The sequence below is a fragment of the Callithrix jacchus genome, chromosome 11 (genome assembly GCF_049354715.1).
Source record: "Callithrix jacchus isolate 240 chromosome 11, calJac240_pri, whole genome shotgun sequence".
Lineage (NCBI taxonomy): Eukaryota > Metazoa > Chordata > Mammalia > Primates > Cebidae > Callithrix > Callithrix jacchus.
This window is the reverse complement of record NC_133512.1, coordinates 22,635,975-22,652,125: the sequence shown is the minus strand read 5'-3', so window position 1 is coordinate 22,652,125 and position 16,151 is coordinate 22,635,975. Positions and strand designations below refer to the sequence as shown.

General features: G+C 49.4%; 1 protein-coding gene across 2 annotated transcripts in view; it reads right to left on the bottom strand.

Moving 5' to 3' along the window:
• Window positions 1-16,151, bottom strand: part of EGFR (epidermal growth factor receptor) — a 198,673-nt gene that overhangs the window by 23,016 nt on the left and 159,506 nt on the right. For both annotated transcript variants that reach the window (XM_035253446.3, XM_035253447.3), the window contains exons 17-20: window positions 14,831-14,972; window positions 13,866-13,988; window positions 13,109-13,207; window positions 6,199-6,384 (exon numbers count right to left, since the gene is read on the bottom strand). In XM_035253446.3, coding sequence (XP_035109337.1) covers window positions 6,199-6,384; window positions 13,109-13,207; window positions 13,866-13,988; window positions 14,831-14,972 — 550 coding nt within the window. The remainder of the gene's footprint in view (window positions 1-6,198; window positions 6,385-13,108; window positions 13,208-13,865; window positions 13,989-14,830; window positions 14,973-16,151) is intronic.

Here is a 16,151-nt window from a genome sequence, read left to right as displayed (position 1 = left end):
AGGAAAGTGTCAGAATGTCCTATTCCCAGACAGAAACGGTGCAGCACGGGTGCCCTGCTGTGCAGGGAGAAAGGGCTGCTGGGACCCCTGTCCTGGGAGTTGTGCTCTGAGCTGGGGCAGCTGAGCAGGCCGAGAGGCTGCACCATGGAACCAGGTCACCTGGATCAAATCCTGAGACCTTGCAAGTGACGTAAATGCTGCATGCCTCTGTTTCCCCATATGTAGAATGAGTTAATAGGAGGGTGGAATGAGTTCATGCAGATATAGCACTAACTTACATACCACCCATGGAGAGTCCCGTGTAGGTGCTCAGGATTGTCACCATTTTCTAAATCAAATGCCAAATCTATCCTCTCTTCTCCAACCCTTTTGCAGCGACCTTGAATTTGGCCACCGTCTTGCCTTTGTGATGAGGCTCCATGTGCCTTGTCCCCTATAAGAGATACGGGGAGGGTCCAACCCTCCCTCCCCAGTGTCCCTTGTCTGGTGGCTTCCTCTCTGTCCTCAGCATCTCCTGCTCAGAGAGCTGGCTCCATTTCCCCACCCTGGAGTGCCTTTACGCTCTGTTTGCAGCCAACTCGCACCCACAGAGGCCTCCAGGACAGCGAAAGGACCTGTCACCCTGTTTGGCCTGCAGGACTCAGGGCTCTGGAAGGTGAGGGGCCATCTGGCTTGTTCACCACTATCTTCCCAGAGCCAGGGCGCTCAGCTGACAGACCCAGTCCATTTGGCCTTGGGGCTCACCCTCCCTGTGCCTTGCACAGCGGCCTCAGGACAGCTGTGCCTCCCGCTGTGACCTGCTTCCCTTTCTGCTCAGTATTCATTGGCAAACTTGGGAAGAGAAGAAATTTTGTGCTACTTCTATGCATATTTCATGTGATACTTAACACTAGCAGGTCAAGAAATAACCAGTCAAAATGTCTAAAGACGATGCACGTGCCTCAACAGCACGGTGAACTTTGGCTTCTTAGTGATACACTGAAGTGATCATTCAGGTTAAGTTTAGCCACAACCCTTCGTAGAATGTGCAAGAACAAATTAAAAAAATAACTCACGTAACTGAAATCGCTGGTCCTTGGACCTAGGACCCCACAGAGCTGTGTGGTGTGAACGTGCTGGGCAAGTCATCCTCTCTGGCCCAGTTCGGATGGGAGCAGGTGAGGGGCTGAGTCACCACCCTGGGGCCACAGTTAGTCAGCAGGGGTAGGCGGTGGCTGTGCCTGGAGCCCTGACCCCACGGATCCTCATCTGAGTATAGGAAAGCCATGAGGGGAGTGTGATGAAGGCCAGAGACCTCTGGGACCTGCCTGGAGACTGCAATGGGAGCTATATGGAGCAAGCCAGGGTCTCTTCTCCACAACGGCCTGTCTCCATCAACCCACAGTTGGCTCCTCCTCAGCACTCCACCCATCGTCAATTTCACTGTCTCACAGTCCCGCTTGTGCGCTATGACACACACACAGCATGAGCTGTCAGCGTGGTTTCTGTGACCTGGCACCTAGGGATAGGCCTGGAGTGTGCAGTTTCCTTCCCTGTCTCCCAGTGTGAATGGGAGAGCCAGGCCCACTCAGCCCATCTTCCTGGCAGCTCACAGGCACTGGGGCCTTTTATCAGTGCGTGAGCTGTGAAAGCACTTAGGGCTTTTTAAAATAAACCTGGACCAAACTAATTAGCACATATACTTGAGAAAAGGAGCCACTGAAATTTTTTTTGACATTTATCTGTATTAAATTTTATCTCATTGATGGAACTATGTAGAGTTTGGTGCGGGCAGAGTTGTAGTCAGAGAGTGCCACTCGTAAGCCAGCTTCTTTCTGCTGAGAGCCCTGCCCCAGCGCTACTGTGCATAGTTCGCCCGGCCTGGGCTCAGGGCTGTAAACTGATACTGTTTGCTGTACTACAGAGCAGTATCAGTGTCTGCCTGAACACTCAGTTCTGTGAGACTGGAACCTGCATTAGCTGATGAGAGGCTGTTGTCCAAACAGTCTGGAAGAATGTGAGATGAGTCGCAGTCTGAAAGGCCCGACCCTGTAGTCCTGGGCATGGGAGGCTCCCTGGGGAGAGGTAGCGCAGGAGCACAGCTTTCCAAACGGCAAGGATGACGGGATCTTTGGATGATTGTGCTGTGTGATTTATTCTGGGATGTACTAGCTGGGCTATGTACCCAGGAAGGGTAGACAGGCTTCCTTAAGTCTAACACTCCCAGGGCATGAAAGCCACTGTGAGCTCCTGCGTCGGGAGTTTAGGAGGCATCTACTCTTTCTGGCTGGTAAGTAGGCGGTGTCTCTGCAAGCTCCTGAGATGATTTTGGACATGGAGAACAAAACCCATTTTCCCTGTAGACAGCAAGGAATGTCTCTCACGGTCTACAGGTCTCATCTGGATGCCTCCCAGGACACCTCTGTTTCTTTTTCTTTTTCCTTTTGTCTAGTTGATATAATCTAATTTAATCTGTTTAGCAGTTTAGTCCAGACAATGAAACTTCTGTAACAGCGGCCCCTTCTAGCATCAATATTCAGAAGAAAGTGTCCCAAGATAGTTTGTGCCTTTGTGAATCAACACAGGACATTTATAAGCCAATAAATCCCACTTTGAGAATGCCAGGAGTTTAGTTTCCGGTCAGCCACTAAGTGTTTCTGGGTAGTTTTACTTTAAACTTTAAAAAGAAAACTGTTTAATATTCAGAAACGTTGTAAGTATCCCAAGAGCAAATTTCTAACTTGATGATTTGGGAAACCATTGTTTTCATTTCCCTCTGGGACAACTGCTCCATCATTGCAGCTATTCAAATACAGAGGAATGGGATTTCTCCTGTGAACTAAAAAGCAAATCTAACAGAGACAAAGCGTTAACTGTCCATAATGTAAAAGGACATCAAATCAAAATAAAGCTAATCAAAGTACAACAAACACAAGAATGGGTTTAAATAACAGGTTGAAATTGCAGGTAATATTATATAGAAAACCATTGTGGAAAACTTGCAGGTCCTGGAAACTTAAACTCAGGCCTTCAGTAATTCCTGCTTAACTGAGACCTGCACTGAGTTCTCTGTAATGGATACTGTTATGTTCGGCTTTTTATTTTTTTCATTGCATGGCAGAAGGCTAATTTTCAGGGTCAAATAAACCTCCACTTATCTAGGCCACGTGGACTGGAATGTGAGCCTGAGAAGGAGAGCTGGAGAGCAGCTCACGAGCAGCTCAGGAGCAATAGAGGATGCAGGATGGTGATGCTGCCCCAGGGAATGAGGGTTGGCGCAGACGAGGATTAGGACGATGTTTCCGGGTGTATTTTAGTGACTACTCCAACCTGGGTCAGCCAAAGGGGGTCAAAGGAGGAAAGGAACACTCAGTGGGCACTGGTCGTGTGTTAGGCCCATGGTGAGCGATTCGAAGGGGCTTACTGCCCTCCGTACCACCCCCCCGCTCCCCCAGAGAGACAAGCAGCAGAACACTCCACAGACGAAGAAAGGCCAGTGACATGCCCACGCTCACACAGCAAATGCACCAGAATCCAGACCTGAATCCACAGTCCACTGAGGTCCTGAGCCTGTGCTGTATTGGGCAAAACCAGCCAAAACTACAGCCCCTTAAGGAAAATAGTCACATCTGCATTCCACACGGATGACCCAGCCACCTCTCCGCCACATGAGGAGTCACCTTGCTGGAGACAATGGACAGATGGCCCCCTCTGATGAATGGGGGTGGGGCAGCTCCCATGTGCAGGGCATGGTTCTGGGGACAGCCAGGGCTCTCACCTCCTGGTTGGGACAAGTAGACACAAACTCAAGTAAGCCATAAACCAACCAGATCTTCCCAGGGCAACATGTGCTAAGGGGAAAGTAAAAACCAGTGACAGAGACTGCCTGGGCAGGGAGGGCAGTGCTCTCCATTCCCTGCTTCAGACAACCAGGAGGAGAGCTGGGAAGCAGGTCTCAGTTCTGGGGCAGGGCATGAGGGGACCTTCTGACATAGCTCCACACCCAGCCACACCTGCCCCGGGCTGACCAGCCCCTCCCCAAGACCAGCACTGAGGCTTGAACAGTGTCCCCACATGGCATGTCTACCCAGAACTGCAGAATGTGCTTATTTGGAAATGGGGTTTTGTAAATCTATTTAGTTAAAAATCTTGAAATAAAATCATCCTGGATTTAAGGAGGGTCCTAAATGCAATGACCAGGATTTTTTTTTTTTTTTTTTGTGAGACAGAGCCTCATTCTGTCGCCAGGCACCAGGCTGGAGTGCAGTGGTGCAATCTCGGCTCACTGCAATCTCCACCTCCTGGGTTCAAGCAATTCTCCTGCCTCAGCCTCCTGAGTAGCTGGGACTACAGGTGCATGCCACCATGCCCAGCTAATTTTTGTACTTTTTAGTAGAGACCGGGTTTCGTCATGTTGGCCAGGATGGTTTTGATCTCTTGACCTTGTGATCTGCTTGCCATGGCCTCCCAAAGTGCTGGGATTACAGGCATGAGCCACCGTGCTCGGCCGACTGGGATCTTTTCTAATAAATACATTTATGGAGTTCAATGTTTGTTTTGACATCTATACACGTAGCAGAGTGATCAAATCAAACTAATTAATATATCCATCACTTCACACAGCTATCATTTTTTTGTGCTAAGCACCTTTACAATAGACTTTTTGAGCAATTTTCAAGCCCAATGACTGGTATCTTTCTAAGAGAAAGGAGAGGGGCCTGTGGTCGCAGAGACACAGGAAGAGGCTGTGTGTCTCTTCCTGACAGAGGCTGACATGGGGAGGTACAGCCACAGCCCAGGGATCTGGGGCCACCAGAGGCCAGAGAGGCAGAAAGGATCCTCCCCAGAACCCTTGTGGGAGCATGGCCTTCTAGACACCTGGCCTCCAGAGTGGGAGGGAATAAATCTGTGCTATATTGAGCTACCAAGTTGGTGGTGATTTGTTGTGTCTGTTCTGAGAAACAAACACAGCCACACACAGAAATAACAAGCACCTCCCAATAAAAACATGCCCCAGCATCCGAGGCACACAAGACCCTCTCCCAGGACCACTGTCTAGCAATGGTATGGGACTGCTCTACTGTGTCACTGGGTAATGACCATAAAAATTGCAAAAACTTTCAGCGATTTTTGTGGTCAGAGAAGCATGAGTGTTCCCCACTTCCTGGGCTGCCGGGGGCCATCTGTGGCTGTGGCTGAGAAATCAGTGCCTGAGGGTGCTGGAGTAAAAGGGGCTGTGCAGGATGTGCTGCCGCCTGGTTATCCTGGGAGGGGGTCCCTGCTTCTACAATTCAGACCAGGAGCTCCGTGATGGGAGCGCCCCACAAGGGCAGCTGCTGGCAAGAGTGCTCCAGATGTGTGTGTTTGTCATCTTGTAGGTCACCACTTACATCTGCCTGGAGCTGGGTGAGCTCCTCACGAGTGACTTGGCAGGACCAGTTGCCACTGCTGACCAAGGGGATGCAAGCAACGAGGACCTGCCCAGGCCGGGTGGGCATCTGTTTCCTCCCCCAGGTCCCTGGCACATCCCTGGACTCCCTGCCCTGGTGTTGGAGGGAGATAAGGGGCAACGTGGTATTCTTGGAAACAGCGCCTACCTACAAATTGTTTAAATTCAACAGAGTAAAATGTACACCCACTGTCAGAAAAAAGTAGGATTTAGCAAGTTGAGTGAAATCGCTGATGCAAGACTGGGATGGAGATGGGAGAGGCTGGGGCAAAAGCAGAAGTCTTTCTGGGTCCTCGTGAGTTGTAAAATACCTTGCTCTGTGCCTGTCCCCATCACCCATGTGGGGCTACCTGGCCACTCTGCTCTCAGCCCTGCTCTGGCTCTGGAGTGAGCCTGTAGACAGGGGAACACTAAGCCAAGGCCCCAGCCACACAGCAGCAGCAGCTGTACCCTCTGTCAGCTCCTTGCACCTGCTCACCAGTCCTCCTTTGAGGCACTCCACTCCACCACCATCACCTGGGTCCTCCTGGCCTTGGCCTGGCCTGCTTACCTTGTTATCAAGTCCTGACTGGGGCAAGTCACGCTCCTTCTCCGATACAAATCACCACAGAATTCACAAGGAATTCCAGAGAAATAAGAACGCAGACATCGGACCACACTGAGCACTCAATAAAGCACGCACACACACAGCCTCGTGGCAAACTCTTGCTATCCCAGGAGTGCGGACTGCATGTGAGGATCCTGGCTCCTTATTTCCCCTCCCCGCATACCTTTGCGATCTGCACACACCAGTTGAGCAGGTACTGGGAGCCGATGTTGTCCTTGTGCTCCCGGACGTAGTCCAGGAGGCAGCCAAAGGGCATGAGCTGCGTGATGAGCTGCACCGTGGAGGTGAGGCAGATGCCCAGCAGGCGGCACACATGGGGGTTGTCCACACTGGCCATCACATAGGCTTCCTGGAGGGAGGGAGGGAGAGGCGCATCAGTGTGGCTTCCTGGGGTAGCCAGAGGGAGGCTACATGGACCCCTTCCAGGTGAAACCTCATGAAGGCGATTTTGAGTTTCAAGGTATGTACTCATGGAGGAAAAGCTGTGCCTGCAAAAGACAGTGCATGGATGCTGATGCAGGGCTGTGAAGTGACAGATGCAGTGGGCGTGGCCCCTCCTGGGCATGTCTGGAGATTCCTCACAGCAGAGAGGCCCAGGCAACAGTGGCCATCAGCAGCAGGTTGGATAAAGGAGGAATCCGAGTCACCTGATCTCTGAGTTTGGGAACTGCTAGTGTCGTTGTCATAAAGACCTCTGCCTCAAGGTTAAGGATGCCTGCGGGAATCTGTGTGCAGGGTCTGGAACACCCTGGGTAATGGCTGGCCCGAACATCAGGAATCATGGCTGTGGGTGCTGCAGTGGAAAGGTGATGGGGAAGGCTTCTGGGCAGCACCAAGCCAGCAGGGAGGAAGGCCTCCCTTCCCCATGCACCAGGGTTGGCCCTGACTGGGAAATGGGTGGGCATTTGGGTAGGGAACCCTGCCCACAGCACCTCTGCAAAGAGCAGCTGGACAAGCTCTTTCAATGGACCAGTCTCAGACTTTGAAATAGACACAGCATTCAGTCCGTAGTGACTAAAGGCTGCCTGGCTGCTGGGCACCCGTTTTTAAAAAGTGGTCTCTCTGTGTGTGCTCTCAGGCTCCCTATGCTAAAGGCTGCCGGGCTGTTGGGGATGTTTCTAAAGAGAAGTGATCTTTCTGTGTGGGCCTCCAGGCTCCCTATGGGAAATCCATGCTGCTCTGAGTCAGGCATCTTTCGCCCTGCTAATTCCGGCTGGCTGCCAAGGCAGGGGCTTTCCTTTGACAGAGCCATAAATACAGAGTTGATTTTAACCCTTCTGCTATTCTTGGGCTGAGGAAGCTAAATTTATTTGCAATCATGCACACAATGGGGTCCTCTTTTCTGTCTGACTGAGAATGAGGAAATCCCGTTTCCACCCATAAATTCTCTTTCCCTTTAAAATACAAATGATTATGACCTTTTATTCAGACATGGAAAAGAATACTTGGACTGCAGCAGAATGCGCCCAGAAGCTGCTCTTCCCATCTCAGCAATGCCTGTGTTTTCAGTGTGGACTTGGGTGATATAGTTTCTCTGCAGAAGTGACCACACTGGGCCAGATGAAGACTCAGAGACAGGGTGCTGTCTGAGGGAGCTTGGGCAGGTCAGGAGCGACAGGCCAGCAGGAAGCAGGGTGGGGACAGGAGACAGAGGCGGGGTGAGGCAGAGGGGTATAGACAGTCCACCCTCAGCATCTGGGGTATCGGTTCCAGGACCTCCCACAGATATGGAAATGCGAGGATGCTCAAGCCCCTGATATAAATGGCACAGTATTTGCATGTCACTGACAGGCATCCTCCTGTATCCTTGATAGCATCTCCCAATTACCTATCATGCCTAATGCAATGCAAATGCTATGCAAATAATTGTTATGCTGTATTGTTCAGGGAATAATAACAAAAATTAAAAGTCTGCACGAGTTCAGGACCGATGCAATTTTTTCCCCAATGTTTTCAATCGTGGTTGATTGAATCCACGGATGTGGAACTGCAGACATGGAGGGCAAACTGTAAATATTCACAAAAGTACAAATACGCTCACACACCTTCCTTGTCCTAAATGCTGCCCTGGCCTGCCCTGCTCTTGGGAAGCCCCAAGGCTGCCTGCCTACCTCCCTCCAGCCTCTCGTGCTCCTGCCACCTTCTCCTCCAGGGTAGCTTCCCTGGCACACCCGAGGGCCTCTGTCCCCAGAGCCCTTCCACCTCCTCCTTCCTTAGTGGACTCCTTCTCAGAGGAGCCTTCCTTGACTCCTCAATCTAAATGAAACTCTCCTGATATCTTGCAGTTTTTCCTGAGAAGGCAGCGTCGGCATTGCCTGGAAACCCGTTGGAGGCACACATTCTTGGGCCCCGCCCCAGGCCAAGAGGGTAACATGCAGGAGACAAGCCCAGCCCTCCAATGAACAAACCCTCTGGATTCTGAAGCTTGATGAAGCTGAAGAGACACTGCTTTGGGGCATTCATCATCATCTGTACTTAAATATTTGTGTGATCTAAAAAATGCCCTTCCCACCAAGCTCTTTGGGGAAAGGGTGGCATGGCCAGCTCCTAACACACACCTAGGTTCTGGCTGGCACTCTGCAATGTCGTGTCACCCAGGACACACTTGCTCCCACATTGCCTCAAGTCCCTGCTCCTTATCTGTTGGCAAATGTGTGGCAAGTGCTCTGAGGGCCTGGACCTCCGCTTCTTTGTCATTCCAGCAGGGTCTAGTGCAGATCTAGGCACGTACCTCCTTCACAACTGTCAGGGTTGAACTGCACTGAAGCCATGCAAGGTCAAAGACTCAAAGCAGGCCAAAGTCTAGGCCACTTTCATTAAAGACAAACAAACAAAAACCGATAGCTTTGAATACTTTCTGCAGAGTGTTTAGGCTATATCTTCAAGGAGAGTGTGTGTTATTTTCCTTTTACATTCTAAACAGCGTCACAATTTTAAAGAACAGTGGAGGTTTTTAATATCTGTAGACTCAGTGGTTATTGAAAACATTCCTTCAACTTGGAAAAGTGCTGGTTTATAAAAAGTCAGAACTGGACAGGGCCAGGAAGCATATTTTGTCTGAGGTCATTTTAGTCACAGGGTAAGCTGAGGCTGGCGAGGTGAACGGTCCACCTGAGGCCACCCTGAGCAAGGTCCGGTCGGGGCCCACAGCCAGGTCTCCTGACCCCTGTCCTGGCTCCTTCCATGGCCTGCCACTCAGCTCAGTGGGTCTAAGGCGCCCTGGCTCCTCTGTGTGAAGGAAGCCCGTGGGGCCTGTTGGGTGCTCCAGTTAACAGGCTTTAGATGTGAGAGACACACACAAAGAGCACATGTAGAAATCTGTTTTGTGTTCTCTTTCCATTGCCTACCCTAAATTTAAACTGGAAAGCCTATGGAAAAATTAATAGGCCATGGGATTGCCAGAAAGCACAAATCACATCTCTGCCCCCAGTCTGGGAAGCAGTACAACCATAACACCAAAGAAATCCTCTGGCTGTTCCCATTTTCTCAAGATCTGGTTGAGATTTGGAAACATATTGTATTCATTTGAGAGGGAAGAAAAATCTGCAAACTGGAGCAGTTTGAGCAGCCCATCTGCTTCAGGGCCTTGCGGGGCTGACCTGGGGCTGGGAGTGGGGAGCAGAGAGAAGGCGTGGGTGCCGGCCACACAGAGCCTGGAGCCCTGCCAGGCCCCATCCTACTAACATCTGATAGACCCACTGGGCCATCACTTCCTCCCCACCCAGCAGGCACAATGGGAACGCTGTTCAGTCGTGTGTCCCGTGCGGTGTGCGCAGAAGCTAAAGCAAGCTTTGTTCTTGGCTGTTTGTCTTGGAAGTGGTAAAGGTGCACCATGACCTACAGCAAGCATGCTTGGTATTCCACAACAGTCTCCACAGAGCCCCAGTGTCCACACGCAGGCAGGCAGAGCCCCCATGGCTCCAGTCCCAGTCCCACTGCAGGAGTGTCCCTGAGGCTTTGTGACCCTGAAGGCCTGCTATTTTGTTCTAACTGCTGACATGACTTTTGGTTCCTTCTGCCCTGTCTCCCTCATCTGAACGACCCTACTGTATAAGGTGGGGCTCCACAAGCTTTTGAACTCCTTAAGGAGAGGTGTATGTCTAGCCTTACAAATGAAGGGTAGGTGTCCCCTGCATTTTCAGAACTTTACCCATTCACTAACCACTGCTGGCCGCATGGAACTGGGGCTGCAGTATGTGTGCTGGCCACGGGGCCTGCGGTCTGCAGGGGAATGTGAGTATGGAGGCATTGCCGCCGTGCACACATGCATATGAGTCTTTCTGAGAGCACACATGGCCTGTGAGCTGTCCTGATATAGGATTAAAGGGCTGTTAAACTCCCTGTTGAAATTGGCTTGGGCACTGCTGGCTTTTGCTTCCTTTACCAGAAAGCACCTCCTCTAGCTTCCCGCTCTCCATCCCAGCGAGGTACCCTGCCTGCCAGGATTGCTGGTGAGGCCTGGGCAGCCTGAGCTGCGGGACAAGTCACAGGCTTCAGGCTTGTCGCCTGCTGACCACAGCAGCCATGACACCTACCATTGGAGAGGAGGGGGGCCGTGGCCACAGTGCAGAAACATGGGGCAAGGAAATAAAACGATGGAAGGGGAAGAGGGGACAAGGAGACAGGACAAGCAGGAGGCCAAATTGAGCCCTTCTTTTATTTATTTAATATATTTAGAGAGAGCGAGATATATATATATATATATATATATCATATATATATATATATATATGATATATATATATATATGATATATAACATGATATAAATATTCTATATACCCACATATCTATATAGAGAGTACATATAGATATCTATATTCAGATATATAGGTATCTGTATTAATACCTATATTTATTTATTTATTTTTTGAGATAGGGCCTTGCCCTTTGTCACCCAGGCTGGAGTGCAGAGGTGAGATTTTAGCTCACTGCAGCCTAGATCTTCTGGGCTCAAGCCATCCTCCTATCTCAGCCTCCTGAGTAGCTGGGACTACAGGCATGTGCCACACCCAGCTAATTATTTATTTTTTGTAGAGACTGGGTCTCAGTATGTTGCCCAGGCTGGTCTCAAACTCCTAAGCTCAAGGTATCCTCCTGCCTCAGCCTCCCAAAGTGCTGGGATTACAGGTAAGAGGCCCAAGGACACTTCAGAAGTTGGGCGCACTTAACTTTTAAGCCGTAGCCTTATCTATCTTCTACCCGGTTTCCACCTCCACAGAAGCAGACTTCCTCCAATTAAAAGGTCATGGGGGCACTTTTCAGTGAACAATGCTTCCTTCCCAAGGCACAGCTATTGTCTTAGAATTCTTCCAAACCCTCCTCACCCTGCATTATAATTACCACTGAAATTCACATTTCAACATGTATTTGTGTAATTTATTAGAATGTCTTGAATGAATAAATAATGAATTAAGGAAGCAAATTCTGCCCAAAGATTTTCCTACACAGCACAGGTGAGGGGCTGGCGATTGTAAGTAAAAAGGCTCCACGGATTGCCCATCTTTCTGTATTTCTCATGGCTATGTTAAAAGCACTTAACATTTTATTACTAGGACTTGACTCAATTTGTAAACCGTTAACATGAAAGCTAATTTTTCTTGATAAGTATATCATCAATTTTACAGATTTTCTATTGTACTCTATCAATACATCATCTTTCATTTAGGAATGTATCAACATGGGATTTCCTCTACTATAATAAAAGGAAGGAAAGCTGCCCAGAGAAAATTAAACTGTAGAGTTAAATTAAACTGTAGATTTCCTCCAATTAAAAAATCGTGTCTTAAGACGCTTTTAAAAAGGCCCATGTTCTCTTTACTTGCTATGTATTCTGTGGGTTAGACATGAGGTGGGGGATGTTACTCTCTGGCTTTTGCTCTTCTTGGCTGTAAAATCAAGTAAACTGAGGTAATAAGGACAGAGATTTTTTCTTTTCCTTGATTCTGTTTCCCTAGTCCACTGCCTCAGCCCCTCGACCTCCTCTTTTACTTGCTCTGTGTTGGGACAAGAGCAAGGGTGTCTGTGAACTCACAGCCAGCCCGGGCCAGTGTAGAAGAGGGTCTGTCAGACCCCAGCCAGTGTCTTCCCACCACTCGCTGGGGAAGGCCCAGAGAAGGTTGAGAAAGTGCAACAGAGCTGGTGTGGTGGCTCATGCCTGTAATCCCAGCACTTTGGGAGGCCAAGGCGGGCTGATCACCTGAGGTCAGGAGTTCGAGACCAGCCTAACCAACATGGTGAAACCCTGTCTCTACTAAAAATACAAAATTAGCCAGGCATGGTGGTACTGCCTTTAATCCCGCCTACTCAGGAGGCTGAGACAGGAGAATCACTTAAACCCGAGAGGCGGAGGTTGTGGTGAGCCGAGATTGCACCATTGCACTCCAGCCTGGGCAACAAGAGCAAAACTCTGTCTTGGAAAAAAAAAAAAAGAAAGAAAGTTCAACAGAATTGGAAGTAAGATGATAAGAACAATCTTGTGGAATTCTCCAAGAACTTATTCCACAAAGTAACAATCAACAGACACTGGAGAAAAGCGTGAATTATTTCGAGAGAAAGTACAGAAGGCGGGCAGCTTATAGACTGGACACCATCATATTTTAGGCATCTTAAAAATAAGCCATTTTAAAGCTGAGATAACTTGGTGGAGTAAACTGAACGCAAGTTACAGAGTCAGAAATAACAAGAGGCTTAAACCCCACCCCAGCCACGGAAACGTTGGCCGATTTCTTTATGCCCCCATTTCTTCAACCGAAAACGACTGAACACAGTACCCATGCTCCAGGCTCACCAAGCTCACTCACTCATCACGCGTGCGAGGAGACTAGAGCTGGGCAGATGCCAGCAACTGCCTGTTTCTAGTCTTTTGGGGTGGATGCCAGCATGGGAAGGCCAGTCTGGTCTCTAAGGGGAGGGAGTTATACCCACTATAGCTAGAAAAGGAACAGTACGGAAAGTGAACGTTTAGGATGTGGAGATGAGCAGGGTCTACAGCAGAGCACCTGCCAGACACTCGAAAAGGCTGGCCTTGAGGTTTAGAGCCCACAGTCCCCACACAGCAAAGCAGAAACTCACATCAAGGATTTCCTTGTTGGCTTTTGGAGACGTTGCTTCTCTTAATTCCTTGATAGCTACGGGAATTTTAACTTTCTCACCTTCTGGGATCCAGAGTCCCTGTGACAGAGAGAGAGGGCAGACGTTGACTGACAATTGTGAGCTGGTACCACACACTGCCTAGTGATGGGGGTGGATTTTGCCAGTGACACACCCTGAAGGTTAGGGACTCTGGGGCTGTGGAGCCGCACCCAAGCCTGACATTGCTGGGGACTGTGAGGTCCCTGCAGCCCTGCAGCTGTCAGGCTCCAGGAATCACAGTAATTATTTAAATAAAACAACCTCAAGCTTGTATGGCCTGTTAAAAAATCCATGTGGATAATTTCATCCAGAATTTAAAGATGCTCCATCTAGGCCTCACTGGAATCAGATTTCAAGCAAAGCGGATTTAGAAGCAGCAAATGAACATGAGCCCATTTAGGCTGAGCCCATTCTGATGCCGTGGAGAGGGGTGGCCTTCCTCCCGCCCCGTGCTGCGCCCCACTGTGAGGTCAATGGCATCCTTCATAAAATTGCCTTTGCTCTGTGTATGGGTCTCACAGGACCACTGCTCACTGTGGTTATAAAAGATATCCTCTCAATAACTTGGAAAAAAACCTGGAGTTTCCCAAATACTCAGTGAAACAGACACTAAAGTAAACGATGGAAATAATACAGCTTTTGAGGACTCTGGGCTTCCCCCAGGTCATGAGGGACCCGCCTGTCCCAGAGAACTTACCTTATACACCGTGCCGAATGCACCAGAACCCAGCACTTTGATCTTTTTGAATTCAGTTTCCTTCAAGATCCTCAAGAGGGCTTGGTTGGGAGCTTCTCCGCTGGGCGTAAGAGGCTCCACGAGCTGAAGGGGAGAAGAACACAATGACGAGGGGCCCCTCCGCACTCACGACGCTGGGAAGCAGTGCCAGATGTGGTCCAGCATGGGCGCCGGCAGCCACGGCATGTGCTTGGATAAAAGAACCTCAAGCTTGTAAAACTTGTTATAAACTTCCAGGCCCCTCTGGACATAGCACCACATGACACTTGCCAGCTCACTCAAAGGACAAACGCATGCCTTTCTACAGAGCTTCACAGAAGTTGGTAGAAACACAGGCTCTGATGCAGGTGTTCTTTCAATGAATAGAAACTTCTCAACAAACACAATTTCTAGTTCCATTTCCACGCCTACCAGCTGGATTGAAAAACTCCGGTAGGGAAGATGTGTATGGCAGTCATTTTGGTGTCTGTTGTGACACGTCACATCCCCTTATGCCCATGAGCCACTGGGTCTCTCTTTCCAGAGACAGTGGCTTACAGCACAGGACTGGGCTGAGGCAGAGTCCGTCGTGGACAAAGCCACTGTGTGGACAACGATGTTTTCCAAAGCGGGATCCTCTAGCCTCGGCCACAGAGCCTGCACGGGATCCTGACCTCCCTCCTACACATACACAGGCATCGGGTCCTGAGCAGATGCCGCACAGCTCTGTGGGTGTTGAAGGGCTCAGCTTAGAAACATTTCCATGTCCTCGCGTGGATGTACCAATATGTCACTAACTGGGTATAACTGCACATTCGAGATTCTTTCTGTATCATGATACAATTATGTATATAACATACACAACTGCTAATGACCCATTCTCGGGGCTGGCCCTAGTTCCCGTCAGGGTGCCACGGCTCTTGAGCACACCCAGGCCTGGCACTCACCTCCCGCTCCTGCAGCAGCCTCCGCAGTGTACGCTTCCGGACGATGCGGCGCCTTCGCATGAAGAGGCCGATCCCCAGGGCCACCACCAGCACCAAGAGGAGGGCAGCCACGATCCCAGTGGCGATGGACGGGATCTTGGGCCTGGAACGAGGTGGAGGAACAAGGAAGGGTCAGGTTGCTGGCAGATTTCATGGCATTGGCATGCAACACGCCCCTACACGTTCTGGCGCACTGACATCCTGTAAATTGATCTTGGAAAGTGAGATACTGTGTAGCTTCTAAAGGGAGAAAAAACAGTTTCTAGGGCAATGTTTTTAACTTTCTCAAGTTCCCCCCAGTCCCCTACCAGACCCATTTTTTCTCATTTTTTCAAACTGAGGCATCATCTGGACCTCTACATATGATGAGTATTTTTCAATTTATTAACAAAATAGAATTTAAAAATAACTCAGACTTCAATAATGCTTTTTCATGAATTGGTATTTTGTTCATTCTAAGGTATTGCCAAGCGACTGAAGTGCCATAGTCCATACACAAGGGCCAGGCTGGGTGAAGGGACTTTTCGACAATTCGGAGACTCCTCTGGGTCCTTAGCTTTCGAGATGAGCACACGAAATGTGTGAAATACTCTCTGAACAAGCTTGAAGGGGGTTATAAAGAGATAGGATTCAGACGTAGAACACATCGTTGTGATGAGTGACGTCATCATGCAGCCTCAGCCTGTAGGCGCATTTAATCCTCCCCTCCACGGAGGTTGTGTCTAGTTCCAGAGAGAGCAAACCAGAAGCCACGTGTGCCAGTTCACGGGGGGAAAGGACTATCTCACTGTAATTCTGAATTTGGAGTCATTAGAAAGTTATTGTTCTTAAGTATCTATCCCATTGGAGCTGCTGGCAAATGGATTACTATTTTCAGGTAGAAATGCTAATAAATATCAAGTGTGAATTAGCAGTGGCATTTGTGCATCAGAAATGTGTCAACATCTTTACAGATTTCTCTTAAGTGGGCCAAATGTACTTCATGAGAATGACAGGATACAATACTTTCTTTTCAGGGACTGCTGGCGTCATCTGTGTTATGACAAACCCCTAGTTAGCACAGCCTGGATTAATGAGTTTTGCTATTTTGAGGGAATCCCGGAAGATATAAGGTATCATTTGCTACGGAGCACATGTCCACAGGAGCCATAGGCGCAAGGGTGGGTGAACAGGAGGAGAAGTAAAAGACAGAAGACAGCAAATGTAAGAAGGAATGGCTGTGACTGGCTTCGAGGTGGAGACATGGCGGAAAGCCCATGATTAACATCGCTGAGACTGCAGC